Source organism: Eumetopias jubatus, unplaced genomic scaffold (assembly GCF_037043125.1).
Source record: "Eumetopias jubatus isolate StellerSeaLion01/CBP00866 unplaced genomic scaffold, mEumJub1_p1.0 scaffold_6, whole genome shotgun sequence".
In the NCBI taxonomy this organism is placed as follows: domain Eukaryota; kingdom Metazoa; phylum Chordata; class Mammalia; order Carnivora; family Otariidae; genus Eumetopias; species Eumetopias jubatus.
This window is the reverse complement of record NW_028274812.1, coordinates 123,749,114-123,765,623: the sequence shown is the minus strand read 5'-3', so window position 1 is coordinate 123,765,623 and position 16,510 is coordinate 123,749,114. Positions and strand designations below refer to the sequence as shown.

Sequence of the window (16,510 nt, the reverse complement as noted above, 5' to 3'; positions counted from 1 at the left end):
GTCTGCAGCTAGTCCGGAGGAAAACGGAGCAGGTATGGTGGTATAAGGTGGAGTAGTCACTGTGATAATGCGGTGGACTAGTGATAGGGCCTAGGGTTAATGTCTATATGGTAGACGGTGAATAGCCTCAGTTAACATGATGGTGCTCTTAGTGTTACTGGAATGGCTAGGAAGAAGGCATGCACAGAGACATTCAAAGCTCCACTTGGGTGGCTTGTTAAGGAACTAGCAGACTTCAGAAGATGGGTAGTAATGTTCCCAAATGGATGACAGACTTAGAAATAAATGTAATGAGAACCTAGGACTGCCAGATGAGCTACAAATGTTTTTGTTCCATTGGCATTTGAAATCATAAGAGCAGATTTGATTCTGATAAATACAACAGAAGGCCCACTTGGCAAATCACAGTTAATGGGAGAAATGAATCATTGAAACAATGATTGGCAAGCAAAGAGAGGTTTAGGAGTGAGATCCATAAATTGATAGAAGGAGATAATATAGACAATACAGGAGGAAGGTATAGAACTACAAAGCATAATCAGAAATGATTCCTTCTCATAGTCCAGAGGAAATATGAGCTTTGTAGGAATAGGGGAGCGAAAAGGTGTTTATCCATATTGTATTCAGTTTTAATAGGCTGCTGTCTTCCATTTTAAGAGATGGCTGTAATTGGAGGATAAGCTATTAAGGGAAATATAATGGTGGCACGGACTTCATCTTTTTTGAGCTTGAGTTGAAATAAATTTTTTGAAGAGGCTATATTGGAAATTTTCCAGAATTATCAGCCAGCAGTCCCTGGTTGCTCAAGACCATGAGGAAGATAATAGGGTTAGTAAATTGCATTCAGTAGGGTAAGAGGAGACACCTGTCTGTACCTGAATCCAGAGGGTCAACATCAGGAACTCAGCAGGTTCTCAACCTGCAGTGTGCATCAGAGCCACCCAGAGGCCCCATAAAGATGAGGATGGCTGGTTCTGGGGTCTGGGAATCAGCCTTTCGAACAAGCCCCCAGTTGTTGCTGATGCCACTCTCCTGGATCTTACAGTTTGAGAGCCAGTACTACTATAGGTTCAAATAAGATCATTTAATCATAAGGTGAAGATGAACAGAATTTCTTAAGGTATCTTAATTGGTGGGGTTTTCCTTCTCTGAGCTCTTACACTATTTTGGATTTAGTCTTTGTATAAGGAATATCACTAGGCTAAGAAATACCTGGAAACAATATACTTTGGGGTAGCAGAGTACAAACCAGGAACAAATGAACACTGGGAAGAAGAGCTACAGATTCTGTGAATAGGCTTGATAATGAGGCTGAGTTCTTCCTAGAACAGAAAGGGGCAAACTTTAATTGTCTAGCAATGGCAAAGTCAGCCTTTCATTGTGAAGGTGGGAAGGCATGGACTGTACGGACAAGCAGTAGTCAGTTGGGGGCGCAAATTGAAGAGCAGAGATAGGTTGGTGGGGTAGTGATGAGGTGGCCGCATAGGCAAAGACAAACACTCTCTACAGAATTAGCATAGCATAGTTACATAGATTCCTTTACTTTTTCTTTAGTCAAAAAAGCAGAGTAAAGGTATAAAAAGCTTGGCTAACTTTAAAGCGAAAATAGACATTTGCATATGACTTGAAAAGGAATATCATATGTATGAATAGACCGATTAGTTATGGTTAAATACTTTGTATGACCTTACACATTAGATTCCTGAAGCTGTGGGGCCTTCTAATGTGGCCACTGAAATCCATGCATCTGGTCGTGTTTTGAATGATCTAGCTATCTATCTATTTATTTTTAAAGATTTTATTATTTATTTGAGAGAGAGACAGAGACAGAGCATGAGCAGTGGGGAGGGGCAGAGGGAGAGAGAGAAACAGACTCCCTGCTGAGCCACCCACGCATCCCTGAATGAACTATTTAATATGAGAAAGTGAAGGGTTGCTTTATTCCTGGTCCAGTTCTCACTGAGAAGAGACTCTAAAAGGTTTAAAGTTATAGTTTTTAATGTTGCTTGTTTCTTGAATTTTGCTTAACATTAATCATTAAGGAGAGCACAAAGAGAATAAATCTAACACTTATTATTTATAGAATATAGGTGTCATCTCATGAAGAGGAAAACTAAGAATTATCAGATTTTTTTAAAAAAGATTGCCCTTTAGGGGTGCCTGGGTGGCTCAGTCGGTTAAGCGTCTGCCTTCGGCTCAGGTCATGATCCTGGGATCCTGAGATCAAGCCCTGCACTGGGCTCCCGGTTCAGCAGGGAATATGCTTCTTCCTCTGCCTCTCCCCCTGTTTGTGCTCTCTGTGTCTTTCTCACGCAAATGAATACATAAAATCTTTTTAAAAAATTGCCCTTTAAAACTTCAAATAGTTAATTCTACAGTTGTTGAAGTGCAAAGGATAATTCTCCCTTAAGCACCCGTCAACCATCTTCAGAGCAACAAAGGTGAAAGAGGCCATCTAGCTCACTGTGGCAAGGAGACCCCTAGGCTCGGGTGCTAGACAGTCTGTGTTCTAATCCTCCTTTGCCACTGGCTGGCTCTGTGGCCTTGGGCAGGTCGCTGGGCCTTTCTGAGACTTAGTTTCTCAGGTAAAAGGGGATGATAAATGTACCTGTTTCCTAAGGTTGTCTTGAAGATTAGGTGAGACAGTATGTGGAAAACAGTCCAGAGAAGTTCTGTAGGATTTGTGGGGCTTTAACTGATACAAGAGTGACAAGATGACACAGTACTTGATGCTGACAAGCCTAGGGCTATAGATTTTATAGAAGGCTCCTTAGTCCAGTTTATTAATTAGCATTAGTAAAGGCAGACCTGTTACATTTCCTAGGATCTTGGCCCTGTGTGCATTCCTTCTGGGCATGAGGGGAAAAGGAACATTAATAGAAGTGAAGCTTCTTATGAAAGTTTAAAGTGCCTTCCTAGCATCACTGTTAGCAGATAAGACAACAACACATACTTTTGTACCCATTTTGTACCCTAAAACACAGAGAAACCAGAAACCAGAAAAACAAAAGACTAATTTTTTTAAAAAGCAAAAATATGTCTGGGAATAAATGAAAAATTTATATTAAATATTAAATAACATGGCAACAAATACACCACAGCATATCAGAATTTAAAATAAAGAATAGGTAAATTGTGGGTTTTCTTCTAAGAGAGGAATTATGACTAGGGAATATAAGGAGAACAGAAAGGAAATGACATATAAGGATTGTCCAGTTATCTCTGGGAGATTATTTGTTAGAACCTGGAGTTCCCATGCATCCATTCATGATCTGTGAGAATCTGGAAGATATTTTTTCTGGGTTGTCGAATACCGTAGAAGCCTTGGTGAAAAAAGGCAAAAGTTTTATGTATTTCATTGGAAACATACTGAGTGTTGGTAGGATGGACCATGTGTACAGTTTAGCTTGACCACTTCCACTGGCTTTGTGATCTCAGGCAGTGTCCTCACCTGTAGAATGGGAGTAATATAAGGAAGGGTGTTGTGAGGATAAGTGATTTAGTGTCTATGAAGAGCAGTGTCTAGCATATGGTCATTGCCATGTACATGTTAGCTATTGATGTTACCTCTATAATCTGTGCTTTTCAAAAGGCAAGTGGCATTAAACATCCCTGGGGAGTTATCCTTGCTTCCAAGAGAAATCTAGACATTGAAGAATTTGAAATCTAGTGGTAATAATTTTCTTTCTTGATTGAAATAACAAACAGATACTGAAGGATATGAAATCCAGTGGTAACAATTTTCTGTTTTCGTGATTGTAATAAGTAAACAAATACATGAGCAAGCATTTCTCTGTTATATTGCCTAATCTGACTCTAGGTTTTGAAATCAAACTTTGTTCTGACGTTGAGAGAACTTGAAATTTTCCTTTTCATCAACTTAGTTAAATGGGACATGAAATTTGTTTGTCAAAATACTCCTTTCTGTTTAAGACTTCAGTGTTTCAGAATTATATTTTCTTTTTGAACTGCTACAACATAATAGTGATTTTGATTAAGTTTACATGGAGTCATATTCAGCTCATTTATCTTTTCGCTTTGGTTTCCTAACTCATCTCTTTACCCCCCCAACCAAATCCTTATAAAAACAAACAGTAACCTTACATACATCCCTTCTGTGAAGAGAAAGCTGTTAATCTCAAATTCTTAACTAGATTATCCAGTTTGCACACATTTTGGCTTGTCTTAAAGTTTGTATTTCACCTGTCTCTGAGGCAGACAGACCCAGCTTTCATTAGTTCTTAGAATAATACTTGCTGTCATGGATTAAGCATTTGGCAGTTCTTTCTTTCCCTGTATACACATACCAAAAGTTGGGAGTGAGGGGAAATTAAAACACATTTTTTCATATTAAAAAAAAAACCTATGGCTTAATGCTTTTCGTTATAAGTGTGACAAAAAGTCCTACGTTATTTATTTGCTGTGACTTTGTGTAGTTGTCTGATTTTAATTGAATCCATCAATATCATTTAATATTTTTATCAGAGCCTTTAATGTTTATATGCAAGGTGTATGTATATGGAGTTTCTCTTTTTTCAGGTTGTTGGAATATGTGACTTACCCGGAATCCAGCAATTAAGAGAAAAGAGAGACTAAATCATATTATTATTATTATTTTCATTGTCAAAATTAAATGATCTGTTTTTTAGAACATAGAGATTCCTTTATATCCAATGAAATAAAGCTCTGCTTACATCTGAGAGAGCTATATTTCAGAAATAACTTGGTGGCAAACACCAATTTTGCTATATATAAGTATGTGAACTTGGTTTTTATTAAACAAAAAATTGTTAAACAAAATTATTGTTTGTAGAGCAGTTCAACTTTAAAATTAAGTAAGAACTTAAAAAATTGGAGACCATGAAGTAGAATAAATTCTAAGCTTGATATGTTATTTTATCCACTTCTAAATTAAGGAATGGAGATGTATACTCAAATCTCAGTTTAATATTTCCTAGATTTTACAGTTTGCCTCCTAAAATTTTAGTTAACGAAGTTTGTGATGTTCCCTTCTTAAAAATATTTCCATTTTTACCACATTTTCTTGGGCTTAGTTCTTTTGGAACATAGTGTGGATGAGTGCTTTTTTCTTTGCTAAAGCAGCTAACCAAAAGAATTACTAATTGTGGGTGTGTTGTATCCTTTGCAGAAGTTAATTTCTCATGTATGCCATATAAAATGACGATGAGATGTCTTTCTATTTGAAAGAAAGTCTTATGTGCTTATAATTCTGCCCCCCCCCCAGCATTTGGAATATTTGAGTCATGCCAAGGATTAATTTCGGTTTGAAATAGACAGAAAACGATTGAGTTAAAATATAGAAGTGTATTCAGCTGCAAATGAAACTGCCCAACATTCGAAGGAACACTTCTAAAATAAGTGAAGGATTAAAACTGCCCCCAGTAGAACTGGAACTTGGGCAGCTGGTGACATAAACTTGTATTAGCATTGGCAACACAAAGGGAGTAATCTTGACATAAGGAGGACGTGAGACCAGGTCTTGAACAATTTCTCTTATGTGTCAGACACAAATAGTCTTTTCTTTGGTATCAGACAGGTATGCATTCTTGTTCCAAGGACTTTCTTCCCCCTCATACTAATAATGGTTAAGATAAAGATAAAAATTGAAAAAATAAAAAATCCTTTCTTCATTTGAGTTTTCTTGATATCTTAAATCTAGTAGAGTATAAGTCTTGTCCCTAATCTATGCTATTTCTTTTCTGCAAAGCTGGATAATAGCAGCTGCTGTTTGTTTATATTTGTGGATGCAGGTATATTTATATATATATGTAATAGGTGCACGATGCACAGCTCTGAGGACACTGGAAGGATGTGGTGGCATCAGAGCCTCTCGGCCTCATGCTTTTGTGTTACAGAGGCTGCAAGGCAGTTTTACCGATATGGCCTCACATGGTCTGTCTTCAGTTTCAAACTGAAGAGATATTTTGTCAGCAGCAGGGCTCTAAGTGTGTGTGTGTTTGGAAAAGGAGACATTTGAGTATCTGTAACTAAGCATTTGCTGTGAAGTCACATAATTATCTAGTTACTTTTGTTGAGATTGGCAGTGAAAACATGGCAGAGAGATGGAGGTACAATGCTGGTGGCTGGTGGGCAGTGGTAGGGGAGAAAGTAAGCAGTGGAACTATTTTTAATAATTTAAAGATAATGTTCATAAGTTATAGGCTTATAAGTTATAGTCATTTTTTCACAAGGTAAGCATTAACAAAAGAACCTCTGAGTTGCTTATTAATCCTCATTGCACATTTATAATTTCTTATCTTTCCACATTATAAAAAATGCAGGTCCACGGAATTGTGCGGCGATCCAGTTCGTTCAATACAGGTCGAATTGAACATCTGTATAAGAACCCCCAGGCTCATATTGAAGGAAGTAAGTCATTTTCTTTACTAAAATTTCTTTCTGTAGCTTCCTATATTATGATAAGTTATTTTCAAATGTCATTTTTCTCAAAGCCCATCAAGTTGCAATTATTTACCCATGAATTGCCTACATTGAATGCTATCTGCATGCTTTGAAAACCTTTCCATTGCTTGCTGCCCCTGGGCCACAGTGTCATCTTGGTTAGGCTGTTACAGGTTATTGGTCAGGTGATGCTGCTCAAGAAACCAAGAGTAGACATCTCTTTGATCACCCTTCTCCAGGTGTCCTTATCCCCTCAAGTAAGATCAGGTCCATATTCACAGAACACTCCTTTGCTTTTTATGTTTGGTCTAATGTAATCAAGCTAAGCGATCTTTGTACATTTATTTAATTTTTAAAATAATTTGTGAAGACAGGTCCAAAAACAGGTGGCAATCAAAACTATATTTAATTGCTTTACAGATCACTGTCAGTGTTTGCAGTTGCATGTTATTTTTAATAAAGTTGCCTGAATGTAGCCAGATAGTCTACATAGCCCAGTCACAGTGTTTTCTCATTTGCCCTTTATAGCAGCTCCTAAGCTTGTGAGTGAAACCATTTTACAGATGAGGAAATAGAGGCAGAGAGAGGTGGTAACTTTATTGAGGTCACATACCATGTAAAAGACAGAGCTAGGACCAGGACCCTGGGTTTTTAACTCCTAAGTTCAGCCTGCTTTGCTTGTCCAGTTTTTCCAGCTAGCAGGGATGATTCAGTCAGCATGTAAAGCATAAATCATTCTGTATTCATTTCAGAGCACCAAATATTTGCAGGTTAATGTAGTTGTCTCCACTAAAGGCCCTTTACCTTAATATTCAGGTTATTCAGTACATCCTTCTTGAAAATTATTATCATTTTTGTGCAAAGTGCAGAATGGTAGTTCCATTGGGTCTAGACATAGATCAATTTTATGTAAAAATAACAAAATATCAAGCTAGCTAATTGCCTATCTACATGTATCAGTGTAAGGATATGCTGAGATTTAGGGTTAGAATAGGCTAGTTGTCCTAATCAGTTATGTCTCTACATCAGGCATTTCGTGGTTGGCTTAAGGATTGATGTTTATGAAGTACTTTAAAATTGCTAGATAAAAGTATCTGATTCACTATTACTGGTGTATTACAGAGTTCTTTAGACAATATATGCATTTTTGTGAGTTTTTTTTTTGGGGGGGGGTCTGAATCTCACTGTTATGTAACACATCTTACAAACTAGCTGGGAACCATAAGATACATTAACTGTATAACATCTGTCTTGATAAGATTTAAAAAAAAAAGTTCATTTGAGTTTTTACAAATCCTCTTTGTAGCATTTGTAAACAGACACAGGCAACAAATGTATCTTTCTACCATTTAGGTTCTTTAAAGATGACAGTTATACTCTGCTGCTCTGAAACCAGTGTGGTTTTCAGACTTTGAAAATATGCCTTTCAATTTTGATATTTTTAAAAAAATGGGCTGATGTTTTCTTCTATCTAATGGTATGCTTTTGAATTCTAAAGACATGAAGTTGCACTATGGTGACCTCACTGACAGTACCTGCCTTGTGAAGATCATTAATGAAGTAAAGCCTACAGAGATCTACAACCTTGGAGCCCAGAGCCACGTTAAAGTAAGCCATTTTTATGGTCCGATTTCTCTGGCTGTGTTCCTGAGTTGTTCCGCATTTTACTTTTTTCTGTTCCTTTTGTTGTTGTTGTTTCTTAATATAGGCACTACTCCTGGTCTTCGAGTTTAATTAATGAATCTAATAGAAATACTAATACTTTTTAAAAGTGTATTCTCTGTTACTGAGCAATATAAAATCTTACTGCTAACATTAAAATAGCAGTATTCATTTATTTTGGGTTAATCTTGTAGTCTGTTTTCTGCCATTTCAAATCATATTGTGAATGAAGTGTTTTGTTAAAATGTTGGAAAATGTAATGCAATAAAACTTCTACTTTAATATTAATTTTTGGTAGTGGTTATATTATTGGCTGAAAAAATAATATTTTTTGAGTTCAATAATATGTTAAAATTAACTGAATTAACTTTTTATTGTAAGTAGTAAAAATCATGGGAAGGAAAACTGTTTTTAGCTTCTTTTCTCCTCAGTATGATACAGCTAATGTTGATTTCTTTCCCTTAATTCAGATACTCTGGTAGTCCACCTACCTCTCTTTAGTTTTTCTTTCTGGAACAAATTGCAGTAAACCTGAGAAGCCCATCCCTAGGGCTCTAGCAATCTGCTTATTTCAAATTTCCATTTTTGTTGCTATATCCCAGTGTTCACTTGAGTGAGTGAAACCTGAAGCCAGGAATGATACAAGTTCTATTTAGACACTTATTCAATCAGAATAGTGGAGCTGAGAAATAAAAGCAAATAACTCTAAGTTAAAAGAGTCCCCTGCCATCCTGCCAAAAAAAGTCCGAAGAATCTATCAGTTTTTTGTTGTTTGTTTTTTTGTTTTTGCTGTTTAATGAACGAATTCAGCAGTGTTATTTCAGAAATACTTAAGGTGATTTGTATTCCTCCATATCCGCAACTTTAGAAGGAATGGAATCTATATGCCTGTTTTTTATCTCTGCTAGTTTAAGGGAGAAACTATAAACTAAATAAAATGAAACCAGGTGTGGAATATAGTGAGAGAAATATAGTGGTTAACCCAGTCTTATAATATTAAATTTAAAAATAGTATATAAATCCTCATAATTTACACTTTTCTCTAAAATGTTATCCTTGAAGGATAGCTACATATCAATAAAGATACTTCTTATCTGTGCTGTCTTGGAAAAAAATTTTTCCCCTTTCTTAATCTGTGATGATTCTGTTCAGTATCCAGTGTTAACCTTTGGGCTGTGAAAGTTATCAGGGTCTTTCAGTTAGAGCAGAGCTGTTTTTCTAAATGATTATGAATATCTTTTCTCATTTTATAGGGTATCTTATGCATACTATGCCAGGAGAGATTACCACCTCTTTTCTGTAGAGAAGTAGTCACTCTATTACTCCAGGTGTAAAGACTATTTATCCCTAACTGGAGCAATCAGTCCATCTTCCACATTATAATTTATCTAGTCACTTCTTGGTCTTCTTGATCAACGTGAGAGTATCTTCCAGGCAAAATTTGAATGTTTTGGTATGAATGCTCTGTTATTCAATTTCCTTTAGATTAAGAACTTTCCTTTGTGATTATAGATAGTTTACTACCCCTGGAGCTATAAACTGGCATGGTGGGAAAGATGTGGGAAATTTTATGAAGATTTATTTATAGAAGGTCTCCCCTGTCACTTTAGTGTTAAATGAACCAATCTTCTTCTTTTTCCAAAAAGTTTTTGTAATTCAAAAAGTCTGTTGTACTTATCTTACTTGAAGTGAGCCTATTACTGTCTGGGTATCATTCTAGGCTGGTTGCACTGTAAGTGTAGAAAGCTTAGGAAATTGAGTCATTTCATTCAAGTTGCTGTGTATGTGACGTTTATCTGTTTTTATTGTGTTTTGCCTCCTTCTCCTGAAGGCCAGCTAATTGGCAGAAATGGTGCTTAATTGAATATGAATTTTGACTTGTAAGATCATTTAGCCCTCCAACAAATATTTGCATGTGTGGTGGAATGGAAGACACAAAGATGTATAAAACCCACTTCTGTTGTGGAGGTTCTGAACTGGTGTAGGGATGATTTGTGGCAAGTGAGGCTGGCGCTAATATCTATGGGTCTTTAGAGAAGGGTGAGAGAGAACTTCAGTCTGAGGGCATTATGATGGTGTCAGGGAGGAGGTTTATGGAAGAAATTTGCAGACATAGTCACTGGGAACTGCTAGTTGAAATGGAGGTAGTGATGTAAGGCCCAGAGTCAGAAGTGAGAAAACTTTGGGTATGTCTGTAACATGATGAGCATTCTAGATTAGCTGAACAAAAAAATTGTTGAAAAGAAATGTGACGTAAGGCTGTGTAGGAAGTTGGGCTACCTTTGGGCAGCCTCTGCATATTTTTGACTATGGGGAAAACAGATTGAGAGATGAGTTTTACAGGTAAGTTCTAGTGGTAGGTCTCAGAAGACATATAGGAAACTGTTGGAAGTTGGTGGGAATGGGGTGGATGACATGGGATGCCTGGTAGGGTTGACCTCTCTGCTGATAAGATATGGGAGCCAGGGAAGAGGAGAAGCAATGCAGTGCCCAGGGGACCAGATGACTAATGGTACCAATAGTAGAAGCAGGCATTCCTGGAGGGACTGTTGGAGTCAGGCAGGGTAAATGAAAAATTCCCTCTTAGATATATTCTACTGGCAGTACTTGAAGTACATTCAGGTGAAGTAGGTCATAAGGTAGTTTAAAATATGTTGTGAGGTTTCGGAGAGATTTGGGGTGCAGAGATGTAAAGTCCGCTCTGGGAATTCTTGAGATAGCAAGGAGGCAGATAGAGAAAGAGGAGTAGAGGACTGAAGCTTGAACCTACAGGACATGAGTGCATTTAGAATGGGAGGAGGAAGAGTAGTCACTGATGACAGGAAAGTAGGAGAGGGACAGCCAGGAGAGTGGAATTGTGTCACGGAAGTAAAAAATCAGGCCATTTCAAGCAGGAGGGAATATCAGCAGTGCTAGATACTTCTAAAAAGAGCGTTTTAGCATATGATAGAGGAGTTCGCCAGGGCACAGAGGGTTTAGAAGTTGAGGGGTTAATGAGGGAAATGCAAACTGAGTGGATTCTTTTCTAGAAATTTCCTGGTGTAAGAAGGAAGAAAGAATATGATAGATAAGACTCACTTTAGCATCAGCTGCAGGTTGCAGGGCCCTTCCCCAGAATTTCTGATTCATTAGGTCTAGAATAGGGTGAGAACTTCCATTTTAGGACATGTTCAGGTAATGCTGACTCTGGTCTGGGAATTTCACTTTGAGAACCATTGCTTTAGTGTTTCAAGTCCCTTGGCTTATCCATATTTAATATGTGCCTTAAATGCATTCTTTTTAGGCCTTTTTTTTTTAACGTATCAACTTTTGAATTTGATATAAAATTATCCTGCTCCTTGCCAGTTAGTGACCTTGTGAACTTTTAAAGCCTAAAACTATACCTGTTATCAGGAGTGATGAGAATGGAAAGAGTCTAAGGAGAATCTGATATATGTTTATACCAAAATTCTTCACATTCACAAATCTTTTTCTGTGTAGTCCATGAGAAATACTAGTATTTTAGAGGAATAGTATGAGTACAAACCACTGATAAAATGTTCCTTAAAAATCCATGTTCCATGTCACTATTTCTGCTGTGATCTAGTGTCAGATTTATTCTTAATCATAGAAAGAGTGGGTGTGGGGCAGGGGCTGGAGTGATGGCAGCTGGGGATGACAGACTGCCATGTTGCTAGGGGGATGTTGCTCTGTTTCCTGACCACTCCAAGGCTCTGTATTGGGCTTTAGTTGTCTCCCTGTTCTCTTAGCAGCTTGCTAGGGGATTAGGTTGGAAAACACATACAAGCATATATATATATATATATATAATTGGTTTCTTAGTGTTAATCAGCTTTGTAGGATTTATTGTATTCTTAGACAGTAGTTCTTAAACAAAAGTTCTTTCTGACAGTGGAATACTTACAGTAAGGTTAATTAAAATACATTTTTATTATTTGGTTTGGAGCTTTTTTGAAGGAAGGTTCTAATATTAGCACATTTTATATTTAATTTTGAATCCGTGACTTCTAGACTGGGCGTTGTTTATGTTGGCTTCTCTTTGTGCAGGATAAAGTCTTCTATCACTCTCACTTCCAGTTAATTTGCTGTGGGCTATGGTATGCTAAAAGTAAGGAAAATAAAATAATAGGAAGTTGGTCTGGTTTCCTGTAGGAAACCAATGAAGATGAAATTGGTTCTTGGAATAAACCCACAGCAGTCTGGGAAATACTGACTGAAGACATTTTTCTGAATCATAAACAGAAAAATTATGACTCATGAAGTGTGGGTCATTGAGAGGCTGATTTGATCTTATGTGGGAGAAAGTGAGAGATGACGGAAATGTACTAGTTATTAAAAGTAGTTAAACCTAGCATGATGACATCATCCAAGTAGGAACAAATTATCCAACATTTAGTCCTGCCCATTTTGATGGGGAAAATGTTTCAAGAGCCTGCTTTATTGTTCTTTTTTTTTTTTAACTGTGTAAATAATAGTTTTTCAGTAATTTCTGTCTTCAGCTTCTTATCTGTTCTGTGTTCATTACTGTCATGATTTTGGATTTTTCCACCATTCCTCAAGCTTCTTTGGTAATCTCATGTCATTCTTGAAACCATAGTGTTGGACGAAATCTTTCTACAGTAAATCTAGTCCAGCATTACTCCCTTTTGTCTCACAGTGTTATGTTGGAATTGCCTTTATTTTTTTTTCCCAAAGAAATGAAAATTATGCAGTCTTGGAATGTTACAGCTAAAAGGAACTTCAGAAATGACTTCATATGATTTTCATTTTATAAATGAAATTATCTACTCAAAGTCACCCACCCAATCGCTGGCCAATCCAAGATTGGAACTCAGATGTTTGTATTCTATAATTTATTTGAAAGACCATTCAAGAGAATGATTGCAATTGTAATGTAAAATAGTTCTCACCTTAAATTTTTCTTTCCCCACATACCTAAGTTTCTTCTTAAGCTTATTTTTTTTTCCTTGTGTCATCAGTGGAGATAGAAAGTTGTTTTCTCTTTTCAGTTTTGAGAAGGATTTTCAGTGTTGAAGACCATTTATTAAGTCTTTTTTTTTTATTTAAGAAAATTCTTTATCTTTAATTCTATCTTATTCTTTAATTTTGTCTTATTCAAATTGAATAACTCCATACTTTTCATTAATTTCTAACCCTTTAATGACCTTTATTATTTTCCTTTTCAATTCTCTGTAAGCTATTTGTTTAATTTTGTTTCATGACAGCTGGGAGACCTGAGTGCCTAGAAGGTAAACTGGGGCAGGGCTGAGTGAGTGGGAGCAGGAGTGGGAGTGGAATTTCCTTGTCTGGTTGTGTGGACCAGTTAGCAGATTGTGGACATGGAAGCACAAAAGGGCTGAATCTAAATTGTCCTTATTGTGGACTTCTAGCCCAGGAAGTTAGGCAAGAAGCAGAGTTGATTGTGAACCAAGTGGCTAGTGTAGTAGCCAGGCACCAAGTTAGAATCAGGGAGAGATGAGAGAAAAACCAGGCCTGGCAATGAAGCTGGGAATTAAAAAAAGGCACAGGAATTAGACAAGTGGCCCCTGGGAAGGGGACTGAGCAATTTAATTACCCGAGGTAAAGACTGTCATCTCCAGTGGCTTTTTCCTGGCTGGTCCTAGGAGTTGAAATTTATAGCTGGAGAGCTGACCCCCATATTTATCTCCAGGAAGCCTAAACCTCTTGTGGCTTCTCTCACTGAGGGAGGGGGACAGGTGACTAAATGCATTGGAGAATTGCATTATGATAGGAAAGGGCGGGTGCCTAGGTTGAACATCTGGTTACTGCCTGACTAACCCAGTTATAGAACAAAATAAAATTGCAGCAGTGTGGCCTTTTGCTGTGTAATCATAGCAAGGGTAAGAGGTGGCCTATTAAAAACCCAGAGCAAAGGGCAGAGAGCACTGTTCTTCTGTGTCCTTGATCATTCATTCCTTTTTTGGGGGGGAGGGGATCCTGAGGAGGCTGACAAGGAGGTGTGAGTAGAGCAGGAAAATGAGGAGTAAGCAGGGGGGCATAACTATTGCTGTTAGGAAGGGAACAGTGAGAACATCCTTAATTGTGGGTGAGGGTAGAGCTCCATGTCCCACATAACTGCATGTTAGATTTCATTAAATCAAATTGTGTGGACTACAGATATTCAGCGCCTCTTCTGGTTGCTGCCTTTTATCAGGCCCAATGCCAGCATGATGATGCAGGACGAGGCTCACAGATGCAAACCATTGTTAGTGTTAGAACGAGTATCCCCATCCCCCAACCCCACTTTTTGAAAGATCCCATTCTACCACTCTGCTTTTATGAAAGACCTGTATTAGTACCTGTTACCACTAATCAAAAGAAATCTGAAGAAAATTTTCACTTTTATGAAAATAGGTGAATATCGGGGCACCTGGGTAGCTCAGTCATTAAGTGTCTGCCTTCAGCTCAGGTCATGATCCCAGGGTCCTGGGATCAAGCCCCACGTTGGGCTCCCTGCTCCATGGGAGGCCTGCTTCTCCCTCTACCACTCCCCCTGTTTGTGTTCCCTCTCTCGCTATGTCTCTCTCTGTCAAATAAATAAAATCTTTAAAAAAAAAAATAGGTGAATAGCAAAAATAGTGTTCAGCGCTTGTTTTGCAGTGAAGCAGCATGCACCCTGAGCAGGGAGAGTGGTCGCATCATGCTTCTTCCCCAGGAACTACATTCAGTAGCTCAGCATCAAGACAACATAGCTTCGAAAAGTGATTGTGAGCATCTGTGCTTTATCTCGACTTTTGTGCATCTGTTAAGCAGGATGTGTCCTAAGGAATCAGGGAAGCCTAAGAGAAGTTATTTTTTGGGTCTGGGAATGCTCAAAACTATTCCATATAAATTAATGGGAATTGTTTCTTTGCTTTATGCCATTTTGGCTTATGAAAGTTTTCCTAGATGGTCTACTTTTGGATAGTGGGGGAAACCTGTAGATGACTGTCATGGGGCAGAAAGGAGCGAGGTTTTCATGAGACACTGTGATATAGGAAAGGGTTCTCAAATCAGGGGTGCAGATAGAATTCCCAGGACACATTCTAAAACTTTAGATCCAGGCCTACCCTAGACCCTGGGCCTTAGTGTTTTCTCTGGCTTCAGACTGTGGCCATGGTATGTGTTAGATATGTGACTTTGGCAGAGTGCTCAGCATTTTTAAGCCTCCATTTACTCATCTATAAAATGAGCACCTACCTTAGGTTGTGGATCCTTATGACATGCTTCTACCTATGGGCCTTCGCACTTGCTTTGGATTGTGATAGTCTTTCCTAGATACCTACCTACTCATTCCCTTAACTACTCTCAGCCTTTACTCAAATGTCAGCTTCTCAGCAAGGCCCTCCTGACCATGCTGTTTACAGTAGTAACTTCTGGGAATGGTGGCACAGTCCATCCTGAGGGGGAAGGCTACCAAATAAATGTGGTAGGAACAAGGGAGAGGGGCCAGGAAAGGCAAAGTGGCTATTCTGCTTCCCTACCTCCAATCCCAGTGTGCTATCATAATTTAGGCTAACATGAGGCAAACTATTCAAAGAAATGAGCCCACTAAGGTAACACAGGGAATCTACATACCATTCATTGTTTCACCTGCTTGTGATAGAGGCCTGCCCTTTGCCACACTGGCTGTTTGAAATTTTATGTAAGAATGTTTTCCTCACTCAGATGCCTGTAGTTCCTGCCACTGAAATGTTAACTTGTTATGCCATATTATAAAGGAGAAAGTGATGTTTTGGGCCCTTTGATTTTTATGAAATGGGCCATAGTATTTTGAGGTGGAAGAGATCTTGGCGCTGAGCCAGCTCAAGCCCTTATTTTACAAAACGCAGCTTGGGACTTCCATTTGATGAGCATCAGAGCCAACTGTCTAGGGTGGAACTCAGAGCTGAGGCCACTTGGTTTTCTTGTCACACAGCTAATCTAAGAAGACTGAGGTGGGGAAAGTGTCTCTGAAATACCAGGGGAAGAGAACATAAGACTCTGATGTTTGAAGTTTCACCTTTCTTCTTATTCCCACCACTTATTACAACGAAACAAAGTTTTGATGCAATAGGTTTGAGTTAAAAGCATTGTTTCTTCCTTGATGGAGGAAACTGGTTGTAATTAATACCATATGAGTAGTGTTTGCATAGCAAAGAAGATCCCTAAATACAACAATGCGAGGTGAAATGTTAGCAATAAGTAATACTAAAATAAAATTAGTATAGAAGGAAAATAGATATCTACAGTACTAAGTCATCAGAAATAATTACGATCTTTTTGGCTAGGATAGTTCAATAAAAATTTTTATATTGAGTGCCTATACTGTGCTGGTGTGTAAGTTTCCCTAAAAGCTATAGGAAGCTAATAATATTTGCTGCTTATAGAAGCAGAAGAATCAATAGTTTGATAACCAAAATGAATGATTCTTTCCTATTTGGGT

At 37.9% G+C, this 16,510-nt stretch overlaps 1 protein-coding gene across 1 annotated transcript in view; it reads left to right on the top strand.

Moving 5' to 3' along the window:
- Positions 1-16,510, top strand: part of GMDS (GDP-mannose 4,6-dehydratase) — a 637,538-nt gene that overhangs the window by 163,788 nt on the left and 457,240 nt on the right. The window contains exons 3-4 of the mRNA XM_088024103.1: positions 6,303-6,390; positions 7,922-8,031. Of these exons, the coding sequence (XP_087880229.1) occupies positions 6,303-6,390; positions 7,922-8,031 (198 nt within the window). The remainder of the gene's footprint in view (positions 1-6,302; positions 6,391-7,921; positions 8,032-16,510) is intronic.